Source organism: Simochromis diagramma, unplaced genomic scaffold, assembly GCF_900408965.1.
Source record: "Simochromis diagramma unplaced genomic scaffold, fSimDia1.1 OVJJ01000497.1, whole genome shotgun sequence".
NCBI lineage: Eukaryota > Metazoa > Chordata > Actinopteri > Cichliformes > Cichlidae > Simochromis > Simochromis diagramma.
Genome location: NW_024386912.1, coordinates 288,913 through 304,782, shown reverse-complemented (window position 1 = coordinate 304,782; position 15,870 = coordinate 288,913). Strand labels below are relative to the sequence as shown.

The window sequence follows — 15,870 nt, the reverse complement described above, 5'->3', positions numbered from 1 at the left end:
GTACATGATAGGAAGCAGTTTGTCCATCACTGACTAAAATGATTCTGGCCAGTGATGGTTCCAGCATTGTGAATTGATCAGAAAAGTAAATGGCATTTGCGACAGACTGCTAAAAGATCTCCAAGATGTTGCTGCATTAAAGGATCTGAGCTTCCTGAGAAAATAAAATGAGGTGTACCTCAGGTACCTGTAGCTGTACCTCAGGTACCTGTAGCTGTCCACCTCCTCACCTATGATTCTAATGGGCCTAGTCACATTCTTTTGCCCTCTCTTTACCATCTCTTTTATGTTGCTGACATTCAGAAGGAGGTGATTTCTGACTGATTGCTTCACAGACCTCCTCACCAGCTCCCTGGACTCCATCTCCTTACTCCTCCCTTAATACTCCACCTTCATTTTTTGCAACTCCCCTTTGTTCCCTGACCTAATGACCCTCTTCTTATCATTCAGTACGCCTTCAGGTCATTGCTTGATATGATGGTATACTTGCAGATATTTATATAGTCAGTGACGCCGTCTGTAATGGTATTCATGTGTTGGAATTTATGGTCTAGCAGAGGTACCAGATACTTGAACTTAGCTACCCACTGACAGTCAGTTATACTTGGCCAAAATACAGACATTTAAACCTCCCAAAAGGTGCTACATCTGTTGCAAACACATGAAACTAACATACCATGACTGGATAAGAGCTTTAAAATGTGCATTAGAATTTATCCAATTACTTTCATAAGGATTTTTTGATTTATTTAAAAACACAAATTATACCTTTGCAGTGAACTCCATTTAAAGCTCTAATATAAAATAGAAATCATACATCTCATGGAGCACATACTTTTGGTGTAATTCATCTGCAGTCAATTAGATTTTGTTTCATTGGTCTATAAACCCTTCTTATGGACTTATTAGAGGTCTTATAGGTATTCTTTAGTCCACTAGCCTTGGTTCATGGCCCAAACAATCACCCTTTCTGACATCTTAGCAATTCAACGTGTCAGACCTACATGTTGCAGTCTTCTCTGTATAACTGAAGCAAAGACTTGCACCCTTTAACTACTATTGAGCTGCAATCTCCAGCTATCACACCTGCTGTTGACTCTCACAAACCTGTATTCTGATTCTGTTGTGGCTTTGGGTCTACCAGACCACTTCCTGTGTGAGTTTCCCCAGTTTCTGAGTGCGTATTGGTGGAGACTGTACTCACTGACACTTTGATTTTCAGTAAACACACTTAGAATTCTAACAAAATGTTTCAGCTTTAATTTGGTAAATAAATGTTGTCTTCAACTTTATGTCCTACACAAAGAAGTTCACTGCTGTTAAAGGGTCTATGTACTGAGAGAAGTATGTCATTGGGGGAAGAAGGATTTCTTTTCTAGTGTTGCATGCTTTGTTGTGTTTTAATGTTGAGTGTATTTTAGTGTTGCATGCTTTTATTGTATTAATTGGATCTTCTTTCAGAGAGACTCCGCCCCCTGCTTTCCCTAATTAGACACACCTGGAGGGCACAGGGGACAGAAATCAATCAGGCCTCCCTTGTTGGCAGCAGCCAATAGGAGGGCCTGGCAGGTCAGAGAAGAGAGGTGTGGCCAGACGCAGAGGAGAAGGAGAGAGCCACGGAGGAGCGTGGCGGGAGGCGCAGCCACAGGAGGTGACTGTGCGAAAGGACGCAGCCATAGGCAGCACGAGCCGTGGAACAGTAACTGGCGGCAGGGCAGGGCCGCAGTCGCAGGAGAAGGAGAGAGGGCCTTCGGTTCATGGATGGCAGACTTTGTCCAGGTGGCAGCAAGACGCCAGCTAAAACGCTTTAGGCACAGAGCAGCGGCGGGCGGGGTTTAGAGCTCTGCCCTTGTGGGGTAAGTCCCATTGTAAAAATGTATAGAGACATCCCTGGTACGTTAGGATGGGTGCTCCTGCTTCACTGTGTTTAGCGGAAGCAGAGCGGAGTGGCGCAGGACACTACTGGAGGACGCTGACGGCCTGGCCCCATTGGTGGAGTTCAGTGGACTGAGACTGATTGGGACCTGTAACGGCGGATATGTAAAGCTAGCTCATATACACGTAATATAATGCTTGTGCTTTTATTTTGGTAACGTCCTGTGTAACCGGAAGCGAATGATGTAACTGTAACCAACTTGATGTACAAAAAAGACGGAAGAAAACGGAAAACTAATGCTAACGGAGAAAAGGGAGAGAAAAACATGGTTAAATTGTACAAAAATGAATGGTTCTAGCTACAGTCGACAGGGGAACAGGGTTTGTAATGTACATGATTGGGGCGATCGTGGCTCAAGAGTTGGGAGTTCGCCTTGTAATCGGAAGGTTGCCGGTTCGAGCCCCTGCTCGGACAGTCTCGGTCGTTGTGTCCTTGGGCAAGACACTTCACCCGTTGCCTACTGGTGGTGGTCAGAGGGCCCGGTGGCGCCAGTGTCCGGCAGCCTCGCCTCTGTCAGTGCGCCCCAGGGTGGCTGTGGCTACAATGTAGCTTGCCATCACCAGTGTGTGAATGTGTGTGTGAATGGGTGGATGACTGGATATGTAAAGCGCTTTGGGGTCCTTAGGGACTAGTAAAGCGCTATATAAATACAGGCCATTTACCATGATTTAATTTGAGCAATCTGAAATGCATAATATGTATTATATAGTTTAATAGAAAACGGTTAGACCAGCGTAATGAGCGGTTAAAATGGTGTTACATAACTAACATGGTAATTGTTGTATTTGTTTGTCTAGCTCTTACGTTGGTTCGTTGTCTGATACACGGCAAGGAATAATAAAGGTCATTCAACAACCATCAGTTCTGGCCTTCTCAGTTCGACTGGATGCTACAAGACCCTTAGGGGGGCTTCAGCTCCCAGACTGCAGATCTTTATTGTCTTTAGTTTTATGTTCTTTTAATGATTCTTTCCAACTCAGCCATTGCCTGGTGTCAAGTCCAGGATGAGAAAGGAGGAGGGTTGGGCGTGGGTCTAGCAACCCCATCCTCTTAAAAAAAAAAAAAGTCATGCTACAGAAACTGCAACAACAAATACATCCCAACAACTGCCTGGACAGGTAGACTCCTCTTCAGTGGGGCCCATGACACGTGCCAGTGAAAGCCATTGGGAAGCCAGCTCGCTGGCAAGTCTGCAAGGGCAGTTGAACCCACTATCATCCAATGTTATGCATCCACTAATGCAGCGCGTTAGTGGGTGCATCGTCATGGGTGACTTGAACGCCAAGGTGGGAGGCGACAACACAGACAGAGAACTCATCATGGGTAGACACGGCATAGGCATCTGCAACAAGAATGAGCTGTTCACTGACTTCTGTTCCTTTAATGACCTAGCCATGGGTGGCACCATCTACCCACACAGGAAGATCCAAAAGACCACTCCGACTTCACCAAATGGGAAGACTGACAACCAGATCGACCACTTCACCATCGACCATAAGTGGAGACGAAGTATGCTGGACGTCAGAGCAAGGCGCGGTGCTGATGCAGCCTCAGACCATCAGTTGCTAGTGGCAACACTGAAGACCAAATTGAGATCCTTATGCAACTCTTCAGGAAGACCACCCCACAAATTATATATATAATATAAATAAAATTGAATTGAATTGAATTGAACTGAAATTCAACATACAGTTTTTGAAAGACGGCAAGCAAGCAAAAGAGTTCAACTGTGAAGTCAGGAACAGGTTTGAAGCCCTTGGGGATCTGGTCGAAGACACAATAGAGAACTCCTGGACAGAAATACAGAAGACCTGGAAGGCCGTTTGCACCAAAGTCCTGGGGAAGAAGGAGAGGGAGCAGAAAGAGTGGATGACAAAAGAGACATGGGAGAAGGTAGGGAAGAGGAAGGAGGTGAGGCAGAAAATTAACAGATGTCAGGATCAACATGAGAAAACAGACCTCAGAGCACAATATTGGGAGGTGAACCGAGAAGTGAAGAAGAGTGCCAGACGGGACAAAGGACAATTTGTGCACAGTATAACAGAAGAGGCAGAAACAGTAGCCAAGCAGAACAACATGAAGAGAGTGTGTGAGATCACCCGGACCTTGTCAGGAAAGATAGGTGGAACATTTTAAAGAGATCCTGAATCCACCACCACCGCAAACAGTTCCCGACACAGGGCCTGATGGCATCCCTCCAGAAGCTCTCAAGACAGACGCGGCAGCAGCAGGGGAGATGCTGCATCCTCTCCTAGTGAAGATATGTGAACAGGAGCAAGTGCCTGCGAACTGGAAGCATGGGTACCTGATGAAGCTCCCTAAGAAAGGCGACCTATCAATGACCATGGCTACTTCAGTTGTCCCTCCTGCACTTTCCTGCTCGTTGTGTCAGATGTTTAGCTACTCCTCGGCCTCCTTTAGCAGTAATGATATCTGTAACAAATGTAGCATGTTTGCAGCTCTGGAGGCCAGGATTACTGAATTGGAGACTCGGCTTCGCACCCTTCATTCACCCGTAGCTAGCCAGGCCCCTGTAGCTGGTGCAGCCGAAGATAGCGTAGGCCCCGCTAGCTGTTCCCCAGCAGACCCCAAGCAGCTGGGGAAAGAGGGCGGCTGGGTGACAGTGAGGAGGAAGCATAGTCCTAAACAGAAGCACCAGGTACACCACCAACCTGTTCATGTGTCTAAACTTAAATAATTTCCCCCAGGGGTCAATAAAGTATTCTGATTCTGATAAACGTTTTTCCCCACTCGGCGACACACCCGCCAGGGGTCAAACTCTGGTAATTGGTGATTCTGTTCTCAGACATGTGAAGCTAGAGACACCGGCAACCATAGTCAATTGTCTTCCAGGGGCCAGAGCAGGCGACATTGAAGGAAATTTAAAACTGCTGGCTAAGGGTAAACGTAAATTCAGTAAAATCATAATTCACGTCGGCAGTAATGATACCCGGTTACGCCAATCGGAGGTCACTAAAATCAATATTGAATCGATGTGTAACTTTGCCAAAAAAATGTGGGACTCTGTAGTTTTCTCTGGTCCCCTCCCCAATCAGACCAGGAGTGACATGTTTAGCCACATGTTCTCCTTAAATTGCTGGCTGTCTGAGTGGTGTCCCAGAAACGATGTGGGCTTCATAGATAATTGGCAAACCTTCTGGAGATAACCTGGTCTTGTTAGGAGAGACGGCATCCATCCCACTTTGGATGGAGCAGCTCTCATTTCTAGAAATATGGACAAATTTATTAAACCCCCCAAAATATGACTATCCAGAGTTGGGACCAGGAAGCAGAGTTGCAGTCTTACACGCCTCTCTGCAGCTTCTCTCCTCCTGCTACCCCCCCAAAAACCCATCTCCACAGAGACTGTGTCAGCTTCCAACCAGACAAAAAACAAACTAAAAACCAGCAATAAACAACTTAAACATAAACAGTCACAAAGAAAGAACAATACAGTATCGAGGATGCCAGTGTTCACATTTTGGACAGAGAGGACAGATGGTTTGAAAGAGGAGTGAAAGAAGCCATCTATGTCCACTGTGAGCGACCATCTTTGAACAGAGGCGGTGGTTTACGACACCAACTGTCTTCCATCTATAATCCAGTTTTGAGATCCCTTCCCAGACGCCTTAACGCCCACTCACATCCTGGGCCATCTGATCTCAGGAATACGCATGATAAGGTGGGGCCAGGTTTCACAATGAACTCACCCGAAACTCTGGCTGATTGTGACCCACACCCAGTTTCACACCTTGGCTCAGGCAATTAGAGGATCATCAGGGGGTCCTTTTGTCGCTCTGTGGGGGGATACTCCCACTAGGTTTATATCTGGGACTCTCCACCATTTGACCTTAGAACTGAAGAAGCTTCTCGGATGAGAGGTGAAACGTCTTCAAGCAACTTAAAGAAGTCCAGATGCTTTTCTTTGCAAGCTCCTTTGACAACAATACAGTATCCACATCAGAACCAAAGAGTAAAACAGTGAAATGTGGATTATTAAATATTAGGTCTCTCTCCTCCAAGTCTCTGTTAGTACATGACTTAATAATTGATCAACAAATCGATTTACTCTACCTTACAGAAACCTGGTTGCAGCAGGATGATTATGTTAGTTTAAATGAATCAACACCCCCGAGTCATTCTAACTACCAGAAACCTCGAAGCACAGGCCGAGGGGGCGGTGTGGCAGCAATTTTTCACACCAGCCTATTAATCAACCAAAGACCCAGACAGACTTTTAATTCATTTGAAAGCCTGATGCTTAGCCTCGTCCACCCCAGCTGTAAAACTCAAAAACCAGTCTTACTTGTTATCACCTATCGTCCACCTGGGCCTTACACAGAGTTTCTGTCTGATTTCTCAGACTTTTTATCTGATTTAGTTCTGAGCTCAGATAAAATAATTATTGTGGGTGATTTTAACATCCATGTAGATGCTAAAAATGACAGCCTCAACATGGCATTTAATCTGTTATTAGACTCAATTGGCTTCTCTCAAAATGTAAAAGAACCCACCCACCACTTTAATCACACTCTAGATCTTGTTTTAACATATGGCATAGAAACTGAACATTTAACAGTGTTTCCTGAAAACCCTCTCCTGTCTGATCATTTCCTGATAACATTTACATTTACAATAATTGATTACACAGCAGTGGGGAGTAGACTTTATCACAGTAGATGTCTTTCTGAAAGCGCTGTAACTAAGTTTAAGAATATAATCCACCCACTGTTATCATCTTCAATGCCCTGTACCAACATAGAGCAGAGCAGCTATCTGAACGCTACTCCAACAGAGGTCGATTATCTTGTTAATAATTTTACCTCCTCACTACGTACGACTCTGGATACTGTAGCTCCAGTGAAAACTAAGGTCTCTAATCAGAAGTACGTGACTCCGTGGTATAATTCTCAAACACGTAGCCTAAAGCAGATGACTCGTAAGCTGGAGAGGAAATGGCGTGTCACAAATTTAGAGGATCATCATTTCGCCTGGAGAAATAGTTTGCTGCTTTATAAGAAAGCCCTCCGCAAAGCCAGAACATCTTACTATTTGTCACCGATTGAAGAAAATAAGAACAACCCCAGGTTTCTCTTCAGCACTGTAGCCAGGCTGACAAACGGTCAGAGCTCTGTTGAGCCAACCATCCCTTTAACGTTAACTAGTAATGACTTCATGAACTTCTTCACAAATAAAATTCTTATCATTAGAGAAAAAATTACCAATAATCATTCCACAGATGTAATATTATCTACAGCTACTTTTAGTACCATTGATGTTAAGTTAGACTCTTTTTCTTCAATTGATCTTTCTGAGTTAACTTCAATAATTACTTCCTCCAAACCATCAACGTGTCTTTTAGACCCCCATTCCTACAAAACTGCTCAAAGAAGTCCTGCCATTAATTAATGCTTCGATCTTAAATATGATCAACCTATCTCTAATAATCGGCTATGTACCACAGGCCTTCAAGCTGGCTGTAGTTAAACCTTTACTCAAAAAGCCATCTCTAGACCCAGCAGTCTTAGCTAATTATAGGCCAATCTCCAACCTTCCTTTCATATCAAACATCCTTGAAAGAGTAGTTGTCAAACAGCTAACAGATCATCTGCAGAGGCTTATTTGAAGAGTTTCAGTCAGGTTTCAGAGCTCATCACAGCACAGAAACAGCTTTAGTGAAGGTTACAAATGATCTTCTTATGGCCTCTGACAGTGGACTCATCTCTGTGCTTGTCCTGCTAGACCTCAGTGCAGTGTTCGATACTGTTGACCATAATATCCTATTAGAGCGATTAGAATATGCTGTAGGTATTACAGGTACTGCACTGCAGTGGTTTGTATCATATCTATCTAATAGACTCCAATTTGTACATGTAAATGGAGAGTCCTCTTCACACACTGAGGTTAATTATGGAGTTCCACAGGGTTCAGTGCTAGGACCAATTCTGTTTACATTATACATGCTTCCCTTAGGCAGCATCATTAGAAGACATAGCATACATTTACACTGCTATGCAGATGACACCCAGCTCTATCTGTCCATGAAGCCAGATAACACACACCAATGAGTTAAACTGCAGGAATGTCTTAAAGACATAAAGACCTGGATGGCCGCTAACTTTCTGCTTCTTAATTCAGATAAAACTGAGGTTATTGTACTCGGCCCTGAAAAGCTTAGAAATATGGTATCTAACCAGATTCTTACTCTGGATGGTATTACCTTGGCCTCCAGTAACACTGTGAGGAACCTTGGAGTCATTTTTGACCAGGACATGTCCTTCAACGCACATGTTAAACAAATATGTAAGACTGCTTTCTTCCATTTGTGCAACATCTCTAAAGTTAGAAATATCCTGTCTCAGAGTGATGCTGAAAAACTAGTTCATGCATTTATTACTTCCAGGCTGGACGACTGTAATTCATTATTATCAGGATGTCCAAAAAACTCCCTGAAAAGCCTTCAGCTAATCCAAAATGCTGCAGCAAGAGTCCTGACAGGGACTAGAAAGAGAGAGCAGATTTATCCTGTTTTGGCTTCCCTTCATTGGCTTCCTGTTAAATCCAGAATTCAAAATCCTGCTCCTCACATACAAGGTCTTAAATAATCAGGCCCCATCTTATCTTAATGACCTTGTAGTACCATATCACCCTATTAGAGCACTTTGCTCTCACACTGCAGGCCTACTTGTTGTTCCTAGAGTATTTAAAAGTAGAATGGGAAGCAGAGCCTTCAGTTTTCAGGCCCCTCTTCTGTGGAACCAGCTTCCAGTTTGGATTCAGGAGACAGACACTATCTCTACTTTCAAGATTAGGCTTCAAACTTTCCTTTTTGCTAAAGCATATAGTTAGGGCTGGACCAGGTGACCCTGAATCCTCCCTTAGTTATGCTGCAATAGACGTAGGCTGTCGGGGGATTCCCATGATGCACTGAGTTTTTCCTTTCCAGTCACCTTTCTCACTCACTATGTGTTCACAGACCTCTCTGCATTGAATCATATCTGTTATTAACTCTGTCTCTCTTCCACAGCATGTCTTTTATCCCGTCTTCCTTCTCTCACCCCAACCAATCACAGCAGTTGGCCCCGCCCCTCCCTGAGCCTGGTTCTGCCGGAGGTTTCTTCCTGTTAAAAGGGAGTTTTTCCTCCCCACTGTCGCCAAAGTGCTTGCTCATAGGGGGTCATATGATTGTTGGGTTTTTCTCTGTATCTATGAAGCGCCTTGAGGCGACTTTTGTTGTGATTTGGTGCTATATAAATAAAATTGAATTGAATAAAATTGAATTGAATTGATTTGAACAATGGAAAACTGACCAACTCCTTCGCAGTGAAAACTGCAATGAGGCAAGGCTCATTGCTGTCAGCAGTCTTCCTGATCATCATGGACTGGATCATGAGAAGAATCACAGAGCAACACCGGTATCCAGTGGACCTTCACCAAACAGCTGGAGGACCTGGATTTTGCAGACGGCATCAGCCTTCTGTCCCACAAGCAGCAACATGCACAGTCCAAGGTTACCCGGCTCGCTGAGGAGGCAGAAAAGACTGGCCTGAAGATCAACGTCAGAAAAACAGAGGTGATGCAGCTGAACAACCGACAAGAACATCCACTGCAGCTACTTGGTGGAAACCGACCTCTTCGTCTACCTAGGAAGCATAGTCAACAGAGATGGCGGCGCAGATGAAGACATTAGGAGCCGGATCAACAAAGCAAGGCTTGCATTCAACTCCCTGCAACCCATCTGGAACTCCAAACCCCTATCCCAGCGCAGCAAGATCCGCATCTTCAACACCAATATGAAAGCAGTCCTCCTGTATGGGTCCGAGACGTGGCAGGTGACCAACACCATTACCAGCAAGATACAGATTTTCATCAACAAGTGCTTGCGACACATCCTTAACATCAAATGGCCTGAGAAGATCTCGAACACAGACCTGTGGAAGAGAACCAGCCAGAACCCGGTTGGTCAAGACATCAAGAGGAGAAAATCAGGCTGGATAGGCCACACACTCCAAAAACCATCCAACAATGTCACAAGGCAAGCACTGAACTGGAACCCACAAGGAAAAAGGAAAGTGGGGAGACCCAAACAGACATGGGGAAGATCTGTCGAGAGCGAAGTGACGGGTGCCGGAATGACATGGACCCAGCTGAAGAGAACAGCCCAGAACAGAGTCCGTTGGCGTGGTGATGTTGCGGACCTGTGCTCCACCGGGAGTCTACAGGAAAATTGATTGATCGAATGATTCCGGATACATTTTTATGCTGTAAATAAAGTATATATTTTACCAGATTTTACATTTATTTCTGTTCCCGTGATCATCCCCTGCTGCTGTTGCCGTTTTAGAAGGGGTGCCCTTCTAACTTACACACATGACAAGTACATGACCTAATTATAATAATACACTTCACAGCACCCAAACATTTGTGCGTGTACAACATTTTTAGAGGAAGATTATTAAACCTGTAACCCCATAATTAACCCTTTGGGTTTGCTCAAAATCACTACACTTTCAGCTTGTTCGTGGCCAAAAGTGACCACCAATAGATTAGGTCTGTAATTTTTATTATTTTTATGGTTTTTTTGCCATTTTTTTCTGCATAAAGGTTTTAACTAACTTCAGTTCTTTTCATAAATGTAAAATAGTTATTACTTTTTTAAAATTTTAACCCTTTAAACATCAGTTTGTTTGTCCACTCTGCTAGGTGAAAGACACTGCGCTAGAGCTGTTGGTGGCTGTAGCTCAGGTGGTAGAGCAAATCTACTGATTGGAAGGTTGGTGGTTCGATTCCTGGCTTCCCCTAGACTGCATGACAAATATCCTTGGGCAAGATACTAACCCCAAATTGCTTTTCGATGCCTCCATTGGAGTATGAATGTGTGTGAATGTTAGTTAGAAAGCACTTAGAAAATGTGCTTAAAGAAAGAAGCACATTCCTCTGTTGCTTTGGCATGTGGGATATCGCTGTGGTAGTTTTGGTGAAGCCAAAGACAGACAACAAAATCTTCCTCTGTTGCAACTGGAGGAGCTGGGGAGGAAGCTCTGGGTTGTTTCCCCTGTGCATGTTTTCATCTGAGGGGTTCCTCTGCCAAGGTGACCAAAGGAAAGACGTTGTCCTCGGAGCTCCTCCGTCAGTTGGAGTCTGAACCCCTTTCCCTTTTTAACTTCCTGAGAACTTCCAGTGTTGTCATCCAACATGCTATGTATTGCTTTATTGTGGTTTAGGCTTTATCTCCACTTCATCTATAATCCTCCAGTCCTCACACCTTTGCCTCCCGTGCAGGTTTGTAAGGGTGCACAGCAGCTAAAAGATCTCCTTTGTTATAAAAAAGTCAAAAGCAGATCTCAGGCTGCTAATGCAGGGAACTGCATACAGGGTGACCCCTGGTTTGATACCAGTGGGTACTGGATTGTAGAGCAGTCTCTCTTCAGTGGTGGGACCCACATGGTTTTCCTTTCATGAGGGATCCACTCAGTCACCGGCTCCTCGGTCTCAGAAAATGCTCCTATGTTCTTTTCCATCAGCTGCTCGGCCTCCACCTCCATGCCCCCCAACCCCAATCCTCCCCCAAAGAAGAGGATTCAGGCACTGGCTAGTACTCTTCATCAGTGGTGATGCAGTCAGCCTCTTTGGAGATTGTCCCCTCATCTTCTGGAGAGGAAGTTTCTTCATCTTGGGCAGATGTCTTTTCTTCAAGGGCAGAGGACTGCTGCTGTCCTAGCTCTCTGACCAGATCATACAGGCAGTGCTTGAAGCAGTGATGACCTTCTTGCCATACAGCCAGAATAAATGATCTGGAAGCTGTTAGGCTGACTTACAGCAGTAGCACTGTCTGCACCTGCAGAAACTCCAGGACACGTTTACAAATAGTGTTTGTTGTTGTTTGTGCTGCAGCTGCAGGTTTGAACTCTGCAAAATGTCCTGTGATTGGGGTTTTTTGTTTTTGTTTCTAGAGTTAATATTTTGGGTATGGTGTCTTTTTATGAAAAATACAAGAGTAAAAGTGCTTCAAAGCCGAGTTTGACTGGGAACCTCAAAGCTCAATAACCTGCATCCACAGAAATTCACTGCAGCCTATGTAATGTTTGATGCGTCATTATTTATTCCAGTCTATCTTGCAAATACATGTTTGTGCTGCAATGTCATGCACAAACACAAACTATTAGATCCTTAAGATCAAACCTATGTCAAAATTGTGTCATTATTTTGGTCCATTGGAGTGAGGTAAGCCATCAAAGGCTGCTACTACAAACGAGGAATATTACATGAAATCGCTTGTTTGGCCAAAAATGGGTAAATGATGTAATTTGGCAAAAAACATTAAAAACTACAATTTTCATGTGTTGAGTTTAGAATGAAAGCAATTTGACCTAAATCGCAGGATATAGTACTGTCAATAACAAGGAAAAAGGTGGTTATAATGGGTTTCAATTGGCCACAAATGGCCACGATAGAGTCAAGAGGAACAATTTGGTGTATAGTGAATATTATTGACATTATTAAGGAGCTGGTGTTGAAAATTAAAAAAATATAGACCTTTGGGAAGTTTCATTCCATTTGCATTAACAGAGCGAAAATGGTTGAAAAAAGAAAAGTGAATAAATAGCCAGGATAGAGCCCAGAGGGTTCAAGCTAACACAATGAACATCTTTCTTATTGGGAAAAAAAAAAAACAACATTATGGAATAAAAATAACAAAAATAAAACTCATTAACTAAAAACACAAAAAAGGGATAGAAATATTATACATATCAAATATTTATGAAAGGCTATCAAGGATGATCATTTTATAAGAAGATATTTTAAAAATGATCTAATTTCAATGGGCAGACTTTTCCACTTTTGTTTGCTAACCTTGAAATAAAGAGCAAAGAAAATGCTTAGGCACACGAGGGGTTAGGCATTAATAATTAACTGATGTACTTCTGAGCCAGCCTCTTTAATACTTTGAAAATGGGAACGTTTTTGAAAGTCATAATGGATTTTAACAGATTAAATCTTTCCATTGCAGATATGGTACCTGTGATTCGTCCGCTGTGCTCAGTCAGCTCATGGATCTTGACCCAGTCTTTACCATTTTTTTCATAGATGTTCACCGCATTGTTGTTAGGACTCACAGCAATCTCTGGAAGCAAATATGTCATCACTTTGTTTCAGTAGTCAAACAATAATGAAGAAATATGAACCACAGAAAGGCATTTATGTAAGAAACATCTAAGAGAGATATAAATTATATATAAATTCCTCTCTCTTGCTTCACATACATACATTGACATATATATATATATATACATATATATATATACTTTTTCTTTTTTGTAAATTCCCTCTCGCCCCTGCGGGCGGTTTATCCTTCAAGCTCGGGTCCTCTACCAGAGGCCTGGGAGCTTGACGGTCCCGCACAGTATCTTAGCTGTTCCTAGGACTGCGCTCTTCTGGACAGAGATCTCCGATGTTGTTCCCGGGATCTGCTAGAGCCACTCGCTTGGGAGTCACTGCACTGAGTGCTCCGATTACCCTGGGACCACTGTTACCTTCACCCTCCACATGTTCTCCAGGCCTTGGGACCTCTCCAGCTTCTCGTGTTCCTTCTTCCTGTGCTCTTCCATGTGCTGGACTGTCTCGGGGCATCTTTACACAGCCTGCACCTGGGGTCTTGCCTGGTGTGATAGACCCCAGCCTCTATGGATCTTGTGCTCAGAGCTTGTTCTTGTGCTGCCATGATTAGTGCCTCTGTGCTGTCTTTCAGTCCAGCTTTGTCCAGCCACTGGTAGGATTTCAGGATATCAGCCACCTCCTCTATCTGCCGGTGGTACATACCGTGCAGGGGCCTGTCCTTCCATGATGGTTCCTCCTCTCCCTCCTCTTTCTTGGGTTTCTGCTGCCTGAGGTATTCACTGAGCACGCGGTCAGTTGGGGCCATCTTCCCAATGTATTCATGGATGTTTGTTGTCTCATTCTGGACTGTGGTGCTGACACTCACCAGTCCCCGGCCCCCTTCCTTCCGCTTAGCGTACAGCCTCAGGGTGCTGGACTTGGGGTGAAACCCTCCATGCATGGTCAGGTGCTTCCTGGTCTTGATGTCAGTGGTTTCTGTCTCCCCCTTTGGCCAGCTTATTACCCCAGCAGGGTACCTGATCACGGGCAGGGCGTAGGTGTTGATAGCCTGGATCTTGTACTTGCCGTTCAGCTGACTCTTCAGGACTTGCCTGACCCTCTGCAGGTACTTGATGGTTGTATAACATGCCTCATTCACCTGTTCACACCCATTCATACAAGCAATTTCTTCTACACCCAAGTGCTTTCTATATAACATTAAAAAAAAGGTAGTGAAGTGCAATGTTATTCAAAGGCCCAGATCACCTCCAGGTGTATACATACATGTATGCATTAAAGCTCTCTGAGTCAATTTCCTGTACTGATAATAAGATTGCCAACGTTTCTCTGAACCACATTAATGCAATCCATATATGTGCATTTATGTGTGAGCTACTCTATATATGGAAATGGAGCATGACTATTTTTTCTGGTATTTCACCTACGGGTCCTATCTTTGTTCCAGGTATGGCAGGACAGCGGCTCCAGTCCAAAACTGTACAGCGACATGTCTGAACAGAGGTAAGACAGACTGCTGGAATGCTGCTGCTGTCACAGTTGTTGTAAAGATGGGCTGCTGCATGTTCCAGGATGAAAGGGAGAGAAAAAACAGGGTACACTTGGTTTGAGAGAACAGTTTTCTTAAATAAAGCAGAAATGGTTTGTTGTTTATACTTTTCTCTGTTTGAGGGTTTTATTAGAAATCAGGTTTCAAGAAGGGACTTGAATAGCTTTAGTGTAATTAATAGTTAGTTGAATGAATAACGACTGGGAGATAACAACTTTATCAGATCTAATGCAGACAAATCTGGAGGTGAACGACAAACTTGTCAGCGTTTGTTTCTGAAAACACAACAACAGACTACACTGAAAAGGCTTTAAGCCCAATAACATATCACCTAAATTCCAGCTTCTACTTTTGTTCTGTTTAAACAATCTGAAACTTAACAAGTTGCTTAGATTTGATACAAAATAATTAGGGCTGATATTATTACTTACCCTGTGTCTGTGTGGTCAGGTAGTAGAAGAGGGTTCAGAGTTGTACTCGTGAGACTGTCTGCACGACAGGAGCTGTGCACTGTGTCCTGGTGAAGAATATGACTGTGTTATTGTTGAAGGGAGTGAAAGAACGGTAGGTGTGTCTACTGATAGCTGTTGAGCAAGCTTGCCTGCTCAGAAGTTTGCTGGGAGCAAATGTCTCCAATTCGCTCTCAGCACAGGCTGGTGATCAGCAGTTTGACTAAATGCTTCATACAAAAACATCTACTTCACTCATTCTTTGGGACTTACTTAGATTTTTGGGGGATGAAACTGAATGAAAACTTTCAATGTTATTTTTATATCCTGCCATTATTATAAATCTGACCACGAGTAAAGCTATTTTAAATCCATATGTCCAATTATGAATAAATAGGCATCATTTACGTACACATTCATCGATTTCAGCTTTAAAAGCTCCCCTCAGCTCTTAGACCATAACCTTGTGTTTTGGCTGCAGGTCCAGGTCCATATGGGACAGCTTGTGGGTCTGGATCCGGACCGCAGTCCGCCTGTTAGTGACCTCTGGTGTATCAAATAACTGTAACTTTTTATCCCCTGTTTTGTTTGGACTTTTGATTAAGGTAAATATGTTTAACAAATAAATGAGCTAGTGTAAACCTCTTTGTTAGGTCCTTTGTGGTCTTTACATGTAATGCTTTATTGAGCACTTCTAAATTTGTTTATATAGTACAGAATGAATGGATGAATTACAAATATGTGCATTGACCCTGTGGGGTCCAGGGTTTCATTGACTGTTTTTCACTACTTTATATTTCACCTTTATATTTAGATATATT

General features: G+C 43.5%; 1 protein-coding gene across 1 annotated transcript in view; it reads right to left on the bottom strand.

Annotated features, from left to right (window-relative positions):
- The window catches only part of zgc:86896 (uncharacterized protein LOC415190 homolog), a 29,440-nt gene extending 14,275 nt beyond the window's left edge, over positions 1 to 15,165 (bottom strand). The window contains exons 1-3 of the mRNA XM_040036281.1: positions 15,032 to 15,165; positions 14,479 to 14,609; positions 12,957 to 13,061 (exon numbers count right to left, since the gene is read on the bottom strand). Coding sequence (XP_039892215.1) covers positions 12,957 to 13,061; positions 14,479 to 14,542 — 169 coding nt within the window. The 5' untranslated portion in view covers positions 14,543 to 14,609; positions 15,032 to 15,165. The remainder of the gene's footprint in view (positions 1 to 12,956; positions 13,062 to 14,478; positions 14,610 to 15,031) is intronic.
- Between the last annotated feature and the right edge of the window lie 705 nt (positions 15,166 to 15,870).